This window comes from Myxocyprinus asiaticus, chromosome 6 (assembly GCF_019703515.2).
Source record: "Myxocyprinus asiaticus isolate MX2 ecotype Aquarium Trade chromosome 6, UBuf_Myxa_2, whole genome shotgun sequence".
Lineage (NCBI taxonomy): Eukaryota > Metazoa > Chordata > Actinopteri > Cypriniformes > Catostomidae > Myxocyprinus > Myxocyprinus asiaticus.
The window spans coordinates 13571410-13584751 of NC_059349.1; the positions used below are offsets into that span (position 1 = coordinate 13571410).

Consider the following 13342-nt stretch of genomic DNA (forward strand, 5'->3'; position numbering starts at 1 on the left):
TGTGGGCTTTGAAGTGGGAAAGCCCTTTATTGAAAAAGTGTGAGTGTCTCGTTCAAGCGTTGTACACTTTTTGCAATCTTTGCATGTTGTAGTGGTTGTGTATAATGTACAAACATTAATGCATGTGATTAACGTGAGACAACATATTGTACAACATTTTGAATAACAATATTCCTTTCCCGATAAACAGCAGTGGGGAAGAGGGGAACAACATTGTGTCAGGAGCGCTTTTGCTGTGCGGGGGTGTTTTTGTCGTCAGCGCGGGGCTTGCGCTGAGGCGGCTGCCTTCATTTGGGCCATGGCTTTTGGCAGTGATGAGGCAGCTAGTGTGGGGTTTTTAGCCGGGTGCTGGCCTGAGACAGAGCAGAAGCGAGCCGGTTGTGATGAAGTACTGCTCCGTTTTGGCATATAATGTCTCATAGCCTGTGATTGTTGCTGAGTCATGATGTAGCGCTCAGCAAATCTGTCAACAGAGCCTCTGAAAAGGCCGGCTGGAGACACCAGAGCATCAAATACAGCGGCTTTTCCGCCGTCACGCATTTCCATGAGGGTCATCCAGATGTGATGATTGCCAATGGCCTGTGCAGCGACTTTTGTGGCTCGCAGCGCTAAGTCCGTAGCAGTGCAGAGCTCTTTGAACATCTCTGGATCGTAGCCTTGCTCGTCCATTTGTTTGAGGAGCTTAGCTTGGAAAACTTGGAGCACCTTCATCGTGTGGAGTGCTGAACCAGTTTGGCCCGCCACTGAGTATGTTTTTCCAGCCAGTGCGGACGTTAGTCGACGCGGCTTAGAAAGATGAATGGGTTGTGAGTTCCATGGCTTGCTATTCCCCGAGCAGAGATGTGGGGTGTTAGTTGTGCATCATTTTTGTCTTCCCCGTAGTCCACTTTATTGAGAAGAGTGGAATCGCTGTGCGAGTGAGCTGAATAGGATGTTGCCAGTTCGTTATGAACTTCAGGGAAGAGCTGAGCAGATCTGCAGAACGCGGTGCTTCACAGCGTCCGAACTGCACGAGCCATTCATCAAGGTTTTTTCAGGTTTCTCTGGAGATTATTCGAGACTGAGCTCTTCGACTGCCCTTGAAAGGATGCAAAGCATCTCCTTTTCAGTGGCACATGCACGCTCCTCACCCTCGCTGGGGGAAGGGGCGGCAGCATCATCCACTGACCACTCGCCAGATGCAGCGAGAGACATAACATCATCATCCCCAGTGTCAGAATCGTCGAACGTGACAAGGTGGTGCACTCCTACAGAGGGCCGAAGCTCATCACGCACATACTGTATCGGCATAGACGCATTATATGGAGATTAAGGGGCTCGCATGACGTATGCCGGCATGAAGTCCACCTCAAATTCATCCTACTCGACCTCGCGGCCCCGCCGTGCCTTCTTGTGTGATCCCTTGGGAGTCAGAAAAGAGGTGGGTGGGAGGGTGCGTGAGGCTGAACTGTCCCTCAGAATGAGGGCGATTCGTGAGTGAAGTGTCTTGAGACTTATGCCCTCAAAGTGAGGGCAGTCTGTCTCTATCAGAGCTGTCTCTGCATGGGCATGGCCCAGACAGTGAATGCAGCTCTCATGCTGATCTGACAGCGGGATGTGTCCCTCGCATAAGAAAACACTTATGGAACGACATCTTTAAAAAGATGCAAACACATAAGCGGCTCTTTTAGTTTTATATATATATATATATATATATATATATATATATATATATATATATATATATATATATATATATATGTATACACAATAACACAATAGCTTATAAGGATACAAAACTCCTGCCGAAGCGCTGAGGGGAATCAGGAAGCTGAAGCAGCCCATTCATCAGCAAAGCGTCAAGGCAGAGTAAATGTTTGCCGGAACACTGCAGGGGAGTGGAGAGTCTTCTCACTGCCATGAAGATCCCGCCCGCTGACTCGTGTATGTCAATGGCGAAGTAGTAGAGGGCTTCTAGACAAGAGGTGAATCACTGTTGTGAAAGAAGAAGATTCTGAGCAATGGTGTTTGCGTGCCCGCTTTTATAGCGGACAGCTTCGTGCCAAAAATCTCCGCTCTCTCCCTAACAAAACGCATGAACTTCGTCTCCTCAACCGCACAAACAAGGACTTTTCAACCTCCACTGCCTTGTGCTTCACAGAAACCTGGCTGAGTGAAGCCATTCCGGACAGCGCGTTACATCTGCCGGGCTTTCAGCTCTTCAGAGCGGATCGCATCGCGGAGTTAACGGGGAAAACGAGAGGCGGTGGAACATGCTTTTACATCAATGAAAGTTGGTGTACAGATGTAACAACGTTAAAGAAGATGTGCTGTCCTAATTTGGAAGCGCTCTTTATTAACTGTAAGCATTTCTACTCATCGCGGGAGTTTTCCTCGTTTATTCTGGTGAGTGTGTATATCGCGCCAAACGCGTGTTTGAACACAGCGCTGCATCAGCTGGCTGATCAAATCACAGACACAGAACAATAATACCCGGACTCAGTTATTATTATTCTACCCGGACTCAGTTATTGTTATTCTTGGGGATTTTAACAAAGCAAACCTCACACATGAACTGACCAAATACAAACATCACATTACATGCCCACTACGCTACCACCCACATGGTTGGGCATGTAAGGTGATGTTTGTATTTGGGCAGTTCATGTGTGAGGTTTGCTTTGTTAAAATCCCCAAGAATAATAATAACTGAGTCCGGGTACGTAGTGGCATAGTGGGCTAAAGCACATAACTCATAAGGTTGCTGGTTCAATCCCCACAGCCATCACCACTGTGTGCTTGAGCAAGGCACTTAACTCCAGGTTGCTCCAGGGGGATTGTCCTTGTAATAAGTTAACTGTAAGTCGCTTTGGATAAAAGCGTCTGCCAAATGCATAAATGTAGATGTAACCAGAGACAGAAATATACTGGATCACTGCTACACAATAAAGGATGCATATTGCTCTGTTCCTAGAGCAGCTTTGGGACTCTCTGATCACTGTCTGGTTCCTCTTCTTCCAACCTACAGACAGAAATTAAAATCTGTTAAGCCTGTATTAAGGACTGTAAAGTGATGGACCAACGAAGCAGAGCTGGAACTACAAGCCTGCTTTGACTGCACTGATTGGAGTGTTTTTGAGGCTGCAGCCACAGACCTGGACGAGCTCACAGATACTGTTACATCATATCAGTTTCTGTGAGGATATGTGCATTCCTACTAGGACTTATTTAACATTTAACAATGACAAACCATGGTTTACAGCGGAACTCAGGCAGCTTCGTCAGGCCAAAGAGGATGCTTACAGAGTTGGGGATAAAGTCTTGTACAATAAGGCCAGGAACACACTGAATAAAGGAATCAGAGTGGCTAAAAGAAGATACTCTGAGAAGCTGAAAAACAAGTTTTCAGCTAACGACCCTGCATCAGTGTGGAGTGGCATGAAACAACTTCTGAATTGCAAGACTTCTACCCCCAACCCTGTAGGGAACCAACAACTGGCTGACGACCTAATGTGTTCTACTGCAGATTTGAAAGGCCCAATCTCACACCCACTCTGACCTTCACTTCACACAAACACCAACACCTCCTGCAACCCCCCTCCTCCCCCCTCCTGCTATTCAACCTGCACTTAAGAGCTGTGAAGATGATGTGAGCCGCGTCTTTCGAAAACAAAGGATAAGGAAAGCACAGGGCCCAGATGGCGTTTCACTGGCGTGTCTTAGATCCTGCGCTAACCAGCTGGCCCCCATCTTCACACAGATCTTCAATAGATCACTGGAGCAGTGTGAAGTCCCATGCTGCTTCAAACATTCCACTATCATCCCCATCCCAAAGAAACCAAAAATCACAGGACTTAATGACTACAGATGCCCTGACGTCTGTGGTCATGAAGTCATTTGAGAGACTGGTGTTGGCCCACCTGAAGGAAATCACTGGACCCTTTCTAGATCCCCTTCAATTTGCTTATCGAGCAAACAGGTCTGTGGATGATGCAGTCAACATGGGATTGCATCATATCCTGCAACATCTGGACAGACCAGGGACATATGCAAGGATCCTTTTTGTGGACTTCAGTTCAGCTTTCAACACCATTGTCCCAGCTATTCTCCGGACTAAATTACACCAACGCTCTGTTCCCACATCTATCTGTCAGTGGATTACCAGCTTTCTGACAGACAGGCAGCAGCTTGTGAGACAGGGGAAATTCACTTCCAGCACCTGTACAATCAGCACTGGTACCCCCCATGGATGTGTGCTCTCCCCACTACTCTTCTTCCTCTACACCAACGACTACATCGCCAAGGACCCCTCTGTCAAGCTCCTGAAGTTTGCAGATGTCACCACTGTCATCGGCATCATCTGAGATGTATGTATATATATATATATATATATATATATATATATATATATATATATATATATATGTGTGTGTGTGTGTGTGTGTGTGTGTGTGAGTGTGTGTGTATATGCATATATATGTATGTATGTACGTACTGTATGTATATATATATATATATATATATATATATATATATATATATATATATATATATATATTTTTTCTATTGTGTATTCTATATATACTTTTTTCTTTTCAATATTTATCTATTTTTTTTTTTTTTCGATTTTAATTATTTTTTAGAAGTATTGCTGCTGTTTTTGTATTGTTGTGTACTGGAAGCTCCTGTCACCATGACAAATTCCTTGTATGTGTAAGTATACTTGGCAATAAAGCTCATTCTGATTCTGATTCTGAAAAAGGGCGGGACTCAAACACCATAGCCAATATTAGAATTGCTGTTATTGTAGAGAGGTTTCAACTAGGTAGTGTAGAAGAACACTCCCCATATGCGTCAGCTTAGTGACGCAAGGTCATGTGTACTGAGTCGTAAGGGAACCAACATTCCTGAATGTTTGGCTCATGAATATTTTATTAACCCATGGTGACGTTGCTTAGTATCCTTCAAGGAGGTTGCCTTACAGGAGCATCCAAGTACATTGCATAATTAATATACATAGGGCATTTGTTGTTGGAATTTTGGACACTAGGGATAGTCTACATGTTGTGTGAGAACGTCGGTCACTTTATCTGACATGGCAAGAAAATAAAAAAAATATATTTCTTTTTTTCCTTGAAAGCAGCATTTAATAATAATAATAATAATAATAATAATAAAAACATAAATATACAGTAACATTCAATGTAATCATGTAATAACAGTAGGGCCGGTTCGCCCGGTTCTTTCATGTATGTGTGAAAGTTGCAGTGCAATGGTGATGAGCTCCGCTAGTGCCACCTGTGACAGAAAACAAACATACTCTTGTCATTTAATGCTGAATTTGAAATGTATATAGATATATTTTTAAAGACCATATATGATAGGATTTATCATAGATATCTATACGTAGATACCTTATTAGCAACTGTTTCTATGGACGCGATACATCGACAGCTGTCCGTCAACACATGAATGTATACTGACAGATATGGTCTTCAAAAGTTTATTGTCTTTTCCAGCCAACTTTCAGATTATTTGATTTTCCATAAACATTGAGCAATATTTTAGATGATATAAAAAATCATGACTTCACTTCTAAAACAGTTTTTTTTTTTTCCTGTAGCAAACTGCAAATAAAGTCCTTCACAAATGAACAGTGGTGAATTCTCAGGGCCAGCAAAGCCTTCTCTGCTGGCCTAACATGCCAAATAAATAAATATTTTTCATCCTTTCATTCTCAGTCACCTTTTTGCCTATGTATTTTTAATCGCTTTCCACTCTTAATTAATCTACAAACAAATAGAGAAAAACAAAAAGTTTATCCAGTCAGAATTTATTCCTTGATGCTTACAAGTGAAGCGTGACAACTGTTTCACAAATCACATGCCCAAAACCAAGCCCGTTAGCCGAAGCAGCGCATGAGTTTGATCTCCACCCCCTCAGGCCTTCAGAATTTCCACAGAATCCCTCAACAGTGCAAATTAATGGGCAACTAAAGTCAGATTGTCAGCCAATCAGATTGATTTATTTGTTCTTGGTGGGTGTGATCTTTAGGATATGTCCCTGTCGAGGCCTTCTAGCTGGCCTTGAGTGACGCAATCACGCTTTAAGTGACGTAATTTGAAAGCGAAGAGCATGAGATCTTGCTGACGAGTCAACTGTCATTACTGCCGCTATCGCCATTGAGAAAGAGATCCTTATGATTTACAAACCTGAGATGTTCTGTGTGACCGCGTGATTGCTTAATTTATTTATCATGAAACGAGGACTGATTTTCACTTCAAGCAAATTGGTAAGTGCTTTTTGCATTGTTATAGCAACATCAGGAGTTTTCTAAGTGTAAATTAGGCTGCTTGAGCATTCAGTGTCAGATCAAGTTTTGAAAAGAAGTGCTGCTTCCATTCAACTCGGAAAGTTGGATTTTACAACTTCCTACTTGGAAAAGTGCAATGGAATGCATCTTGAAGTCAGAATTACAACTTGTAGGCTCGTACAGAAATTCTCAACTCCGATTTCGCAGAGATGCAGGGGCATGATGTCACACAAACATGTCGACACTCAGGGAGATATACAAAGTAAGTGATAAACATTCACTTTATTATGTAATATCGATAAATGAATTTGTTTCCACATTACATAATATTAAAGCTTGTTTAACAAACACTTGCAGAAACAGGTGTATAAAACATTATAATCTTTTTTGATAATCGTACACCTGAAGCACAAATGTTAGCGCTGCAGCATTGTTTATCAGTTGGGTGGGTTGCTTGGAGACATCTCTAATGAGAGTCAAACTCCTGCTAAGCTAACGGGAGTGGACATGCGTGGACATGTTTTTAAAATGTCAATTGGTATTATTAGTTAGCTGCGACATAATGTATGATGCCCAAAGGCATAGGGTGTCTTATTCATTGTGAAACTGCGTTTTCTTAATGGCATGAATCACACTGAAGACCTAGAATTTTAATGCATGGCCTGCCACTGCAAATTAATATATCATGGCAAACATACTGAAAATTAGCACCCATTCAGTCAATTCATTACATGATGAATTGTTTCCACACAAAAGCAGTTTATGCAGCAGTCTGAGGCTTCTTCTCCATTTACTTACATTCAAACAACTCTCCTTGTTGACCATGCCAAGATGGTGCCACGGTTGATGTATCCGAACCGTATGTACGTAGGTACATACGTCTACATATGTATATCTATGGGACTTCCTAAAAATAAAGGTATAATTTAGAATATTGGTGAAAATAAGAATTCAGTCATGCTTACCTGCGGGTCCTGAAAGAGCTTGTTTACATCTTTCTCGTAACTTTCTATATTCAGACGAACTGTGGCTCCGAAACTATCTGTCCCACTGAGACGAAAAATGATGCGTGAACCTCCTTTAAATATTATCCTCAGGCCCTAGAGGGAAAGTACCAGATATTTTAATATATTTCTTGATGGTTTAGGCTGAAATTAACAAGAAAGATTCAGTTCCCAGTACTACTGTGACTTAAGGATCTATATAGTCAATCTACAGTAGAGTATCACCTGGTTTCTTGATATGGTTCCATCCACAGGATCACTGTACTCAAAATTGTCTGCTGTCTCCACTTGGTATTTATTTTCCCCCACAGCAAACACTTGCCCGATGAATGCTTTGTTTGAAATCATCAGCTCAACATCCAACATCATTTCCACGGCTGCATCTAAATCCACCTCTTCATAATCAAATCTGTAAGTATAAATCTTTTTAAATGAATGTCTGACTTAAAGGTAGACGTAGCTCAGAGACTATTAATGTTCCCCAGAATCAATGTATCTTTCTTTTACAAATACTACACCTGGTGTAGTAGTTTCTCCCGTAGGTTCTCCAGTGGTCTGTCATAATGTCTTCTACACTTTGCCTTCTGGTTGCTAAGATAGAAAGCCATGCTAGCACTGCCCAAAGCCCGTCCTTTTCACGTATATGATCTGAGCCTAAGGAGAGGATAGCATAATTATAATAATGTTAAATGTTTTTAAAGATAAACACAAAATTCCCATTAACTTCTTCTGCTCAATACCTGTGCCAAAACTTTCCTCCCCACAGAGTGAAAGACGACCCGTGTCCATCAGGCTCCCAAAAAATGTCCATCCAGTCGGCGTCTCATATAGTTGAATCTTAGTGGCTTTGGCCACCCTGCAAAGCACAGCATAGTAAATAAACTGCAGATGATCCTGTTAAGTGCACGTAGAGTTTTTTCACTGTGAAACATTTTAGAAATTATATTCACATGTCAAGAGCTGCACTGGTGGGCATACTCCTTGCAAAGCCTCTTACTCCTGTGTGCTGGAAGTAGGGAATGCAGAAAATGTTTGCAGCGATGACAGCAACTGAGTCTGAAGGGTTTACAAAGAAGCCATGCTTCCCAAGAATCATATAACGGTCCTAGAAAGAGATAGAGTGACTGGGTCAGCTCGGGGTCAAGAAAATGTTATGCTGACTGTCACTTGAGCACTTTGACTTGAGGGGTGTCTCAGTCCACTCCCTAGTTCAATAGTAAGTACACTACCCAGGGAGTCGGCCATTTGTATGATCTCCCATTGTCAAAATTGCTCCAGTTCACTGACATGGTCGCTCTCTAGAAATTCTCAGAATGCACCATAAAAACCAGAAATTACTGGTTGTTCACTATATCCACAGAAATATAGTCATGGCTTCTTCAATCGCTCCAGTCATCAGGAGGACAAGAACATATTTTAAAATGGCTCTGTACTTTTCAATGACAGTGAATGCCTGTTAAACAAACAAACAAAAAATATATCTTTACAAAAAGATATATGTCATGGTGTCATAACACAAGCTACGCCTGAGTCATCAGTGTCCCAGTGTTTAGTGGATCAAGACCATTGCTAGTGCCTGAATTTGTGTTCATGATATACTGATGCATGTAATAGGGAACTAGGGAGTAGAATGAGAATGAGACCCGAGGCCAAAGATCATGGCAATGTTGAGCTTGAAAGATCGATGCTATTTCAATACTAAATAGGGAAACGTCTCAACACCTACACCATCACCATCAAAAGCAGCTCCAAAGTCATAATGTCCATTCTTCATGGTCTCAACAAGGTCAGCAGCATAGGTCAAGTTGGGGTCTGGGTGACGACCCCCAAAGTTCTCCAGAGGTACACAGTTAACAGCTGAATTTGCAGGGGAACCCAGCTCCTCACACAGGATCTTCTTCAAATACGGGCCAACCACTATAGAACCATTGTAAATAGTCAAAGGGAGTCAGCACCATCGATGTGATAGCAATCTCATTTTGTATCAATGCCAAAATGTAGATATACAGTGATTTTCAATGAGACCTAAAGTATCATTCTATTACCTCTTAGAACAAGCAAATAATGTGTTTATAGTAATGCACTTACTGTAGAATGGGAGTATATGTGGCAAAGCATTGCAAAAGGAAGAAAACACACTTTCAAAAGCATAGCCACAGGATAACATGGGACAAGTGTGATGAAATTGCTTACTAACGTTGTCTATGCAAATTGTTATTGATTTCATCAACTCGTCATATAACATAGACACAGTAATGTTTGTACTTTAAAGCTCAAATAACTAAATAAATAAATAAGTAAATTTTTGTATGGAAGAATTCATATGTGTTTTAAAATAGTACAAGCTGCACATTTAAGCTTTTCTAACCTTCCAGAATGCCTTTCCTCATACACTTCCATTGTAAGTGTTTGTTTAAGGGATAAATCAAAATTGTCTGTGGTAACTGACTGCATGCAACAGATGCTGTCCATTAAGCTTAACTTGTTTTTAACCCAGAACATTTCTTTAATTTCAGGGGACTCATTTATGTCGTATAGTGTCACTCCTTGAAAGAGGATACCTGTGCTTGGTTTTAGTGTTGTGTCAGATGGTTCATCTTAATCATGTAGATAACCACATGTATGTGGAAACTCTTTCTTGAACAGAGGCATATAAGCCTAAACGTATCCCCATCTAGTTGACGAACTTGGTGCACATGGAGGCAAAGACCCATTAAATACATGCAGCTGCTACTACTCTACATTTTCTCTTCAATATGTGGAAAATTAACTGCAGTTCTGTGTAATAACTTGATGAAGTATTGGCCATGGTGGCAAATATGGTTCCTTACCTCCATGCATAGCATCTAAACGGATTTGTATATGGTTGTCTCCTGACAGTAGCTCCTTTAGAACAGCAAAGTCAAAGATGTTCCTCAGAGAGTTAGCATAGGATTCAACTGGATCCACAATATCTACTGCATAACAGAATATTCAGAAAGAATGATAATACTGCACTTGACTATCCATATTACCTCTGAATGAATGCTCAATGGGTAAAATATTTCACCTGTAAATGGTTTAAATTTGTTCTCTAAGTCAAAGATTTGCTTGCCAATTGTTCTCAAATCTACCCTGAGCTCAGGACAAATGGCATACTCCTCTATCGTTCTGCTCATCTGGAAGATTTTGTTTGTGACAGCCTCTGGTGCAGGACCTGTATTGAAGATTTTCAACAATAACTCAGGGAAAGCATTTCCATGACCTCTTAGATTATTTTATAAGATTGGGGTCTAGCTAATTGCATTTGTCTCCATATTATCTCAGGTATTTTACCTCCTTTGGCAGTATTGAATTTGATGCCAAAGTCTCCGTCAGGTCCTCCAGGGTTATGACTGGCTGAAAGGATGATTCCACCGATAGCTTTAATCTTCCTGATCAAACAAGACACAGCTGGTGTCGACATGATACCATTCTGACCAATCACGAGACGACCCACCTAAGATGTTTGTGCAGATGCACACACAGAAATTCATCAGAGTAGTAGCAGCAGAATCAAATGAAATGGGATTTGTAACTGGTCATATTTTTAGGACATAGATCTGACTTCATCAGAAAGACCATGGTCGATCAGCATTTTTTGCTGGTGAACAACGTGGCTACCAGACTAATGCTAACAGCATAGACCAGCTTGAAATAGCTTGGAAATTCATGCTAGTCTAAGCTGGTCTTACCAGCAGGGTATAAAGCTTTGCATTTGACTGGGCCAGAGAATGTACAGTATCACTCAGGCCACATCCACACTAATCCATTTAAGTCTGAAACCTTTGTTTTCAGTTACCTAATGTCATAGTTTTCCAAAATACACGGTATGGAGAGCATTTTCTAAAGTTTCAGTTTTTGGTGGAGGAAAACACTGTTCAAGTGTGCCTGAGAGGTTTTTGCATTTTCAAATCAGAATGAATTAGCGTAAAGTGTAGATGTGGCCTTAGTGTAGCTTCAAATGAGACTAAGGCCACAGCCAAGCTAGTCTGCTTTTGTTTGAAAACGTTTTAATTTCCCAACTTTACCATTTTCCAAAGTTTATGGAGAACCTTTTAGAAAATGTATATTTTCGGTTGAGGGAAACACTGTTCCAGTGTGCCTGAAAGACGAAAACATAGCAAAACCAATGCATTTTAAAAAACGAATTACCATAGAGCATAAACGTGGCCTTAGTGTAGCTTTAAATGAGACTAAGGCTCATTTTAAGGTTTGAAACATCCGTTTTCAGTTACCTAACATCACCATCTTCCAAAGTATACGATTATGGAGAGCATTTTCGAATGTTTCAGTTTTCGGTAGAAGAAAATACCATTCCAGTGTGCCTGAGAGGCGTAAACCATGAAAAATCAATGCCTTTTAAAACTAAAACAAATTAGAATGGAGTGTAGACATGGCCTTAGTGTAGATTCAAATGAGACTAAGGCCAAATCCACACTAATTCGCTTTCTTTCAAACCTTTTACATTTCCTAACATCACCATTTTCCAAAATATGCAGAAATGGCGAGTGTTTTCGAAACACTGTTTTTGGTTGAAGAAAACGCCTTTCTAGAGTGGATAAAAAATGATTCTCCATTTTTGATTGATAACTCTTTTTTAACTCGTTTTAAGTTTTCTAAAATCATCATTTCCCAAAGATTGCGGCACTAGAGAATATTTTCAAAGTTTTTGGTGGAGGAAAATGCTGTTCCAGCATGGATTAGAGGTGTAAACGTAGCAAAGTTACTGCGTTTTCAAACTAAAACATATTAGAACGGACATGGTCTAATTCTACAACATCATAATAGACTTAAAATAATAATAAAATACAAATTAGATATATATTCACGTTTCATTGCATATAGTATCAGACTGGAGGCCAAAGCTGTACAAAGTTTTAAAAATAGAGTGGAGTGGTAATAACTTTCCCAAGAAGTGTCACCAGATTAACTATAGTAACTTCACTCAGTTGCCCAACTCACAGTCTTTCCAGTTGTGCCAGATCTAATTGGAAAAATAAGAAATTTATTTAAAGACTGTTTCACAATGTTTAATTTTCTCATAATATGCCCTAAATATACACACTTCATTTCAATTTTGTCAAGAATAAATATCTTTTGTGGGAAATTTGTAAATGGAACAGGGTCAGCAACAAACTTGGGGAACATACATACATTTGACTTCATTTTATCATACTCAGTTCAAAAGTATTATCCTTTAGACTTTCTTAACTATTTCTTGCCATCAGATTACAAAAATGCTGATCCAAACAATCGAAAGTTCGAAGTAACAAGAGATACAGTGCAGATATTTTGAGACATCTGGGAACAGTGACAGGTGTCTAACCTGGGCAAGTGAAGCATACAGAACTTGCTCAATAGAAAATTTGTATGCTTAAGATACAATAAAAAAAGATCTCACAACTGACCCCATTAGCTGCAGCCATCTGCACTATGATGTGAATGGCAGTCGAATTGAAGTAGCGTCCATCTCCACCAACCACCATAGTGGAGCCCTGCCTGTCCCGCAGGTCGATTGAGGAGAAGATACATTGGATGAAGTTGTGCAGATAGTTCTTTTTAGACTGGAAAACTTGGACCTTCTTTCTCAAACCACTAGTTCCAGGCCTCTGGTCGGGGTAAGGAGCAGTTGGAAAAGTTAACACTTGTAAGGGACTATCGTTCATCGCTCCAAACAGTTGAGGAAACGAGAAAGAACGCAGGAGAACCTGTTATTGGTTGTCTTCTCTCTGAGGAGAGAGAGAGACTGGGAGTGGAGTAGAAAGAGGAAAAGCCTTATGTCCTTATGGCATTCCAGAGACTTGGATTGAGGCAGTTAATGGGCCAAAAATAAACAAGGCAGGGGCAGATGGTAACTGAAGATGGTTCCTCGCATATGTGCATGGGCATCACTGTCAGACTCGCTTGCCCCCAGAGGCCTGTTGCAGCAGATGCATAAGATGACCAGTTAGGGCCTATACATCTGCCTTATTTGCCCAGCCATTTACTCAGAGGCTAAATAGAGCTGATGCTATGCGAATAAGCC

The 13342-nt window shown here is 40.9% G+C and overlaps 1 protein-coding gene across 2 annotated transcripts; it reads right to left on the reverse strand.

Moving 5' to 3' along the window:
- Nucleotides 1–5116: 5116 nt before the first annotated feature.
- LOC127442475 (phosphoglucomutase-1-like) lies at nucleotides 5117–13058 on the reverse strand. 2 transcript variants are annotated; one of them, XM_051700537.1, is made up of 11 exons: nucleotides 12726–13058; nucleotides 10612–10774; nucleotides 10346–10492; nucleotides 10128–10253; nucleotides 9023–9213; nucleotides 8247–8401; nucleotides 8037–8152; nucleotides 7815–7950; nucleotides 7522–7705; nucleotides 7258–7392; nucleotides 5117–5277 (listed from the first exon to the last, which is right to left on the reverse strand). In XM_051700537.1, the coding sequence occupies exons 1-11, from the start codon at nucleotides 12981–12983 to the stop codon at nucleotides 5188–5190; spliced, it is 1701 nt and encodes a 566-aa protein (XP_051556497.1). In that variant the 5' UTR covers nucleotides 12984–13058; the 3' UTR covers nucleotides 5117–5187. The 2 variants fall into 2 exon arrangements, 1 of the variants encoding a protein (XP_051556497.1); XR_007897489.1 differs by having other exon boundaries at nucleotides 5169–5277; nucleotides 7091–7392.
- Between the last annotated feature and the right edge of the window lie 284 nt (nucleotides 13059–13342).

Coding starts and splice junctions, on each gene's coding strand:
- LOC127442475 (XM_051700537.1), bottom strand. CDS start 12,983: ATGAACGATAGTCCCTTACAAGTGTTAACTTTTCCAACTGCTCCTTAC. Junction 8,153..8,246: donor ACCAGTGCAGCTCTTGACAT/GTGAATATAATT, acceptor TGTGCTTTGCAG/GGTGGCCAAAGCCACTAAGA. Junction 7,393..7,521: donor GAACCATATCAAGAAACCAG/GTGATACTCTAC, acceptor CTTTCCCTCTAG/GGCCTGAGGATAATATTTAA.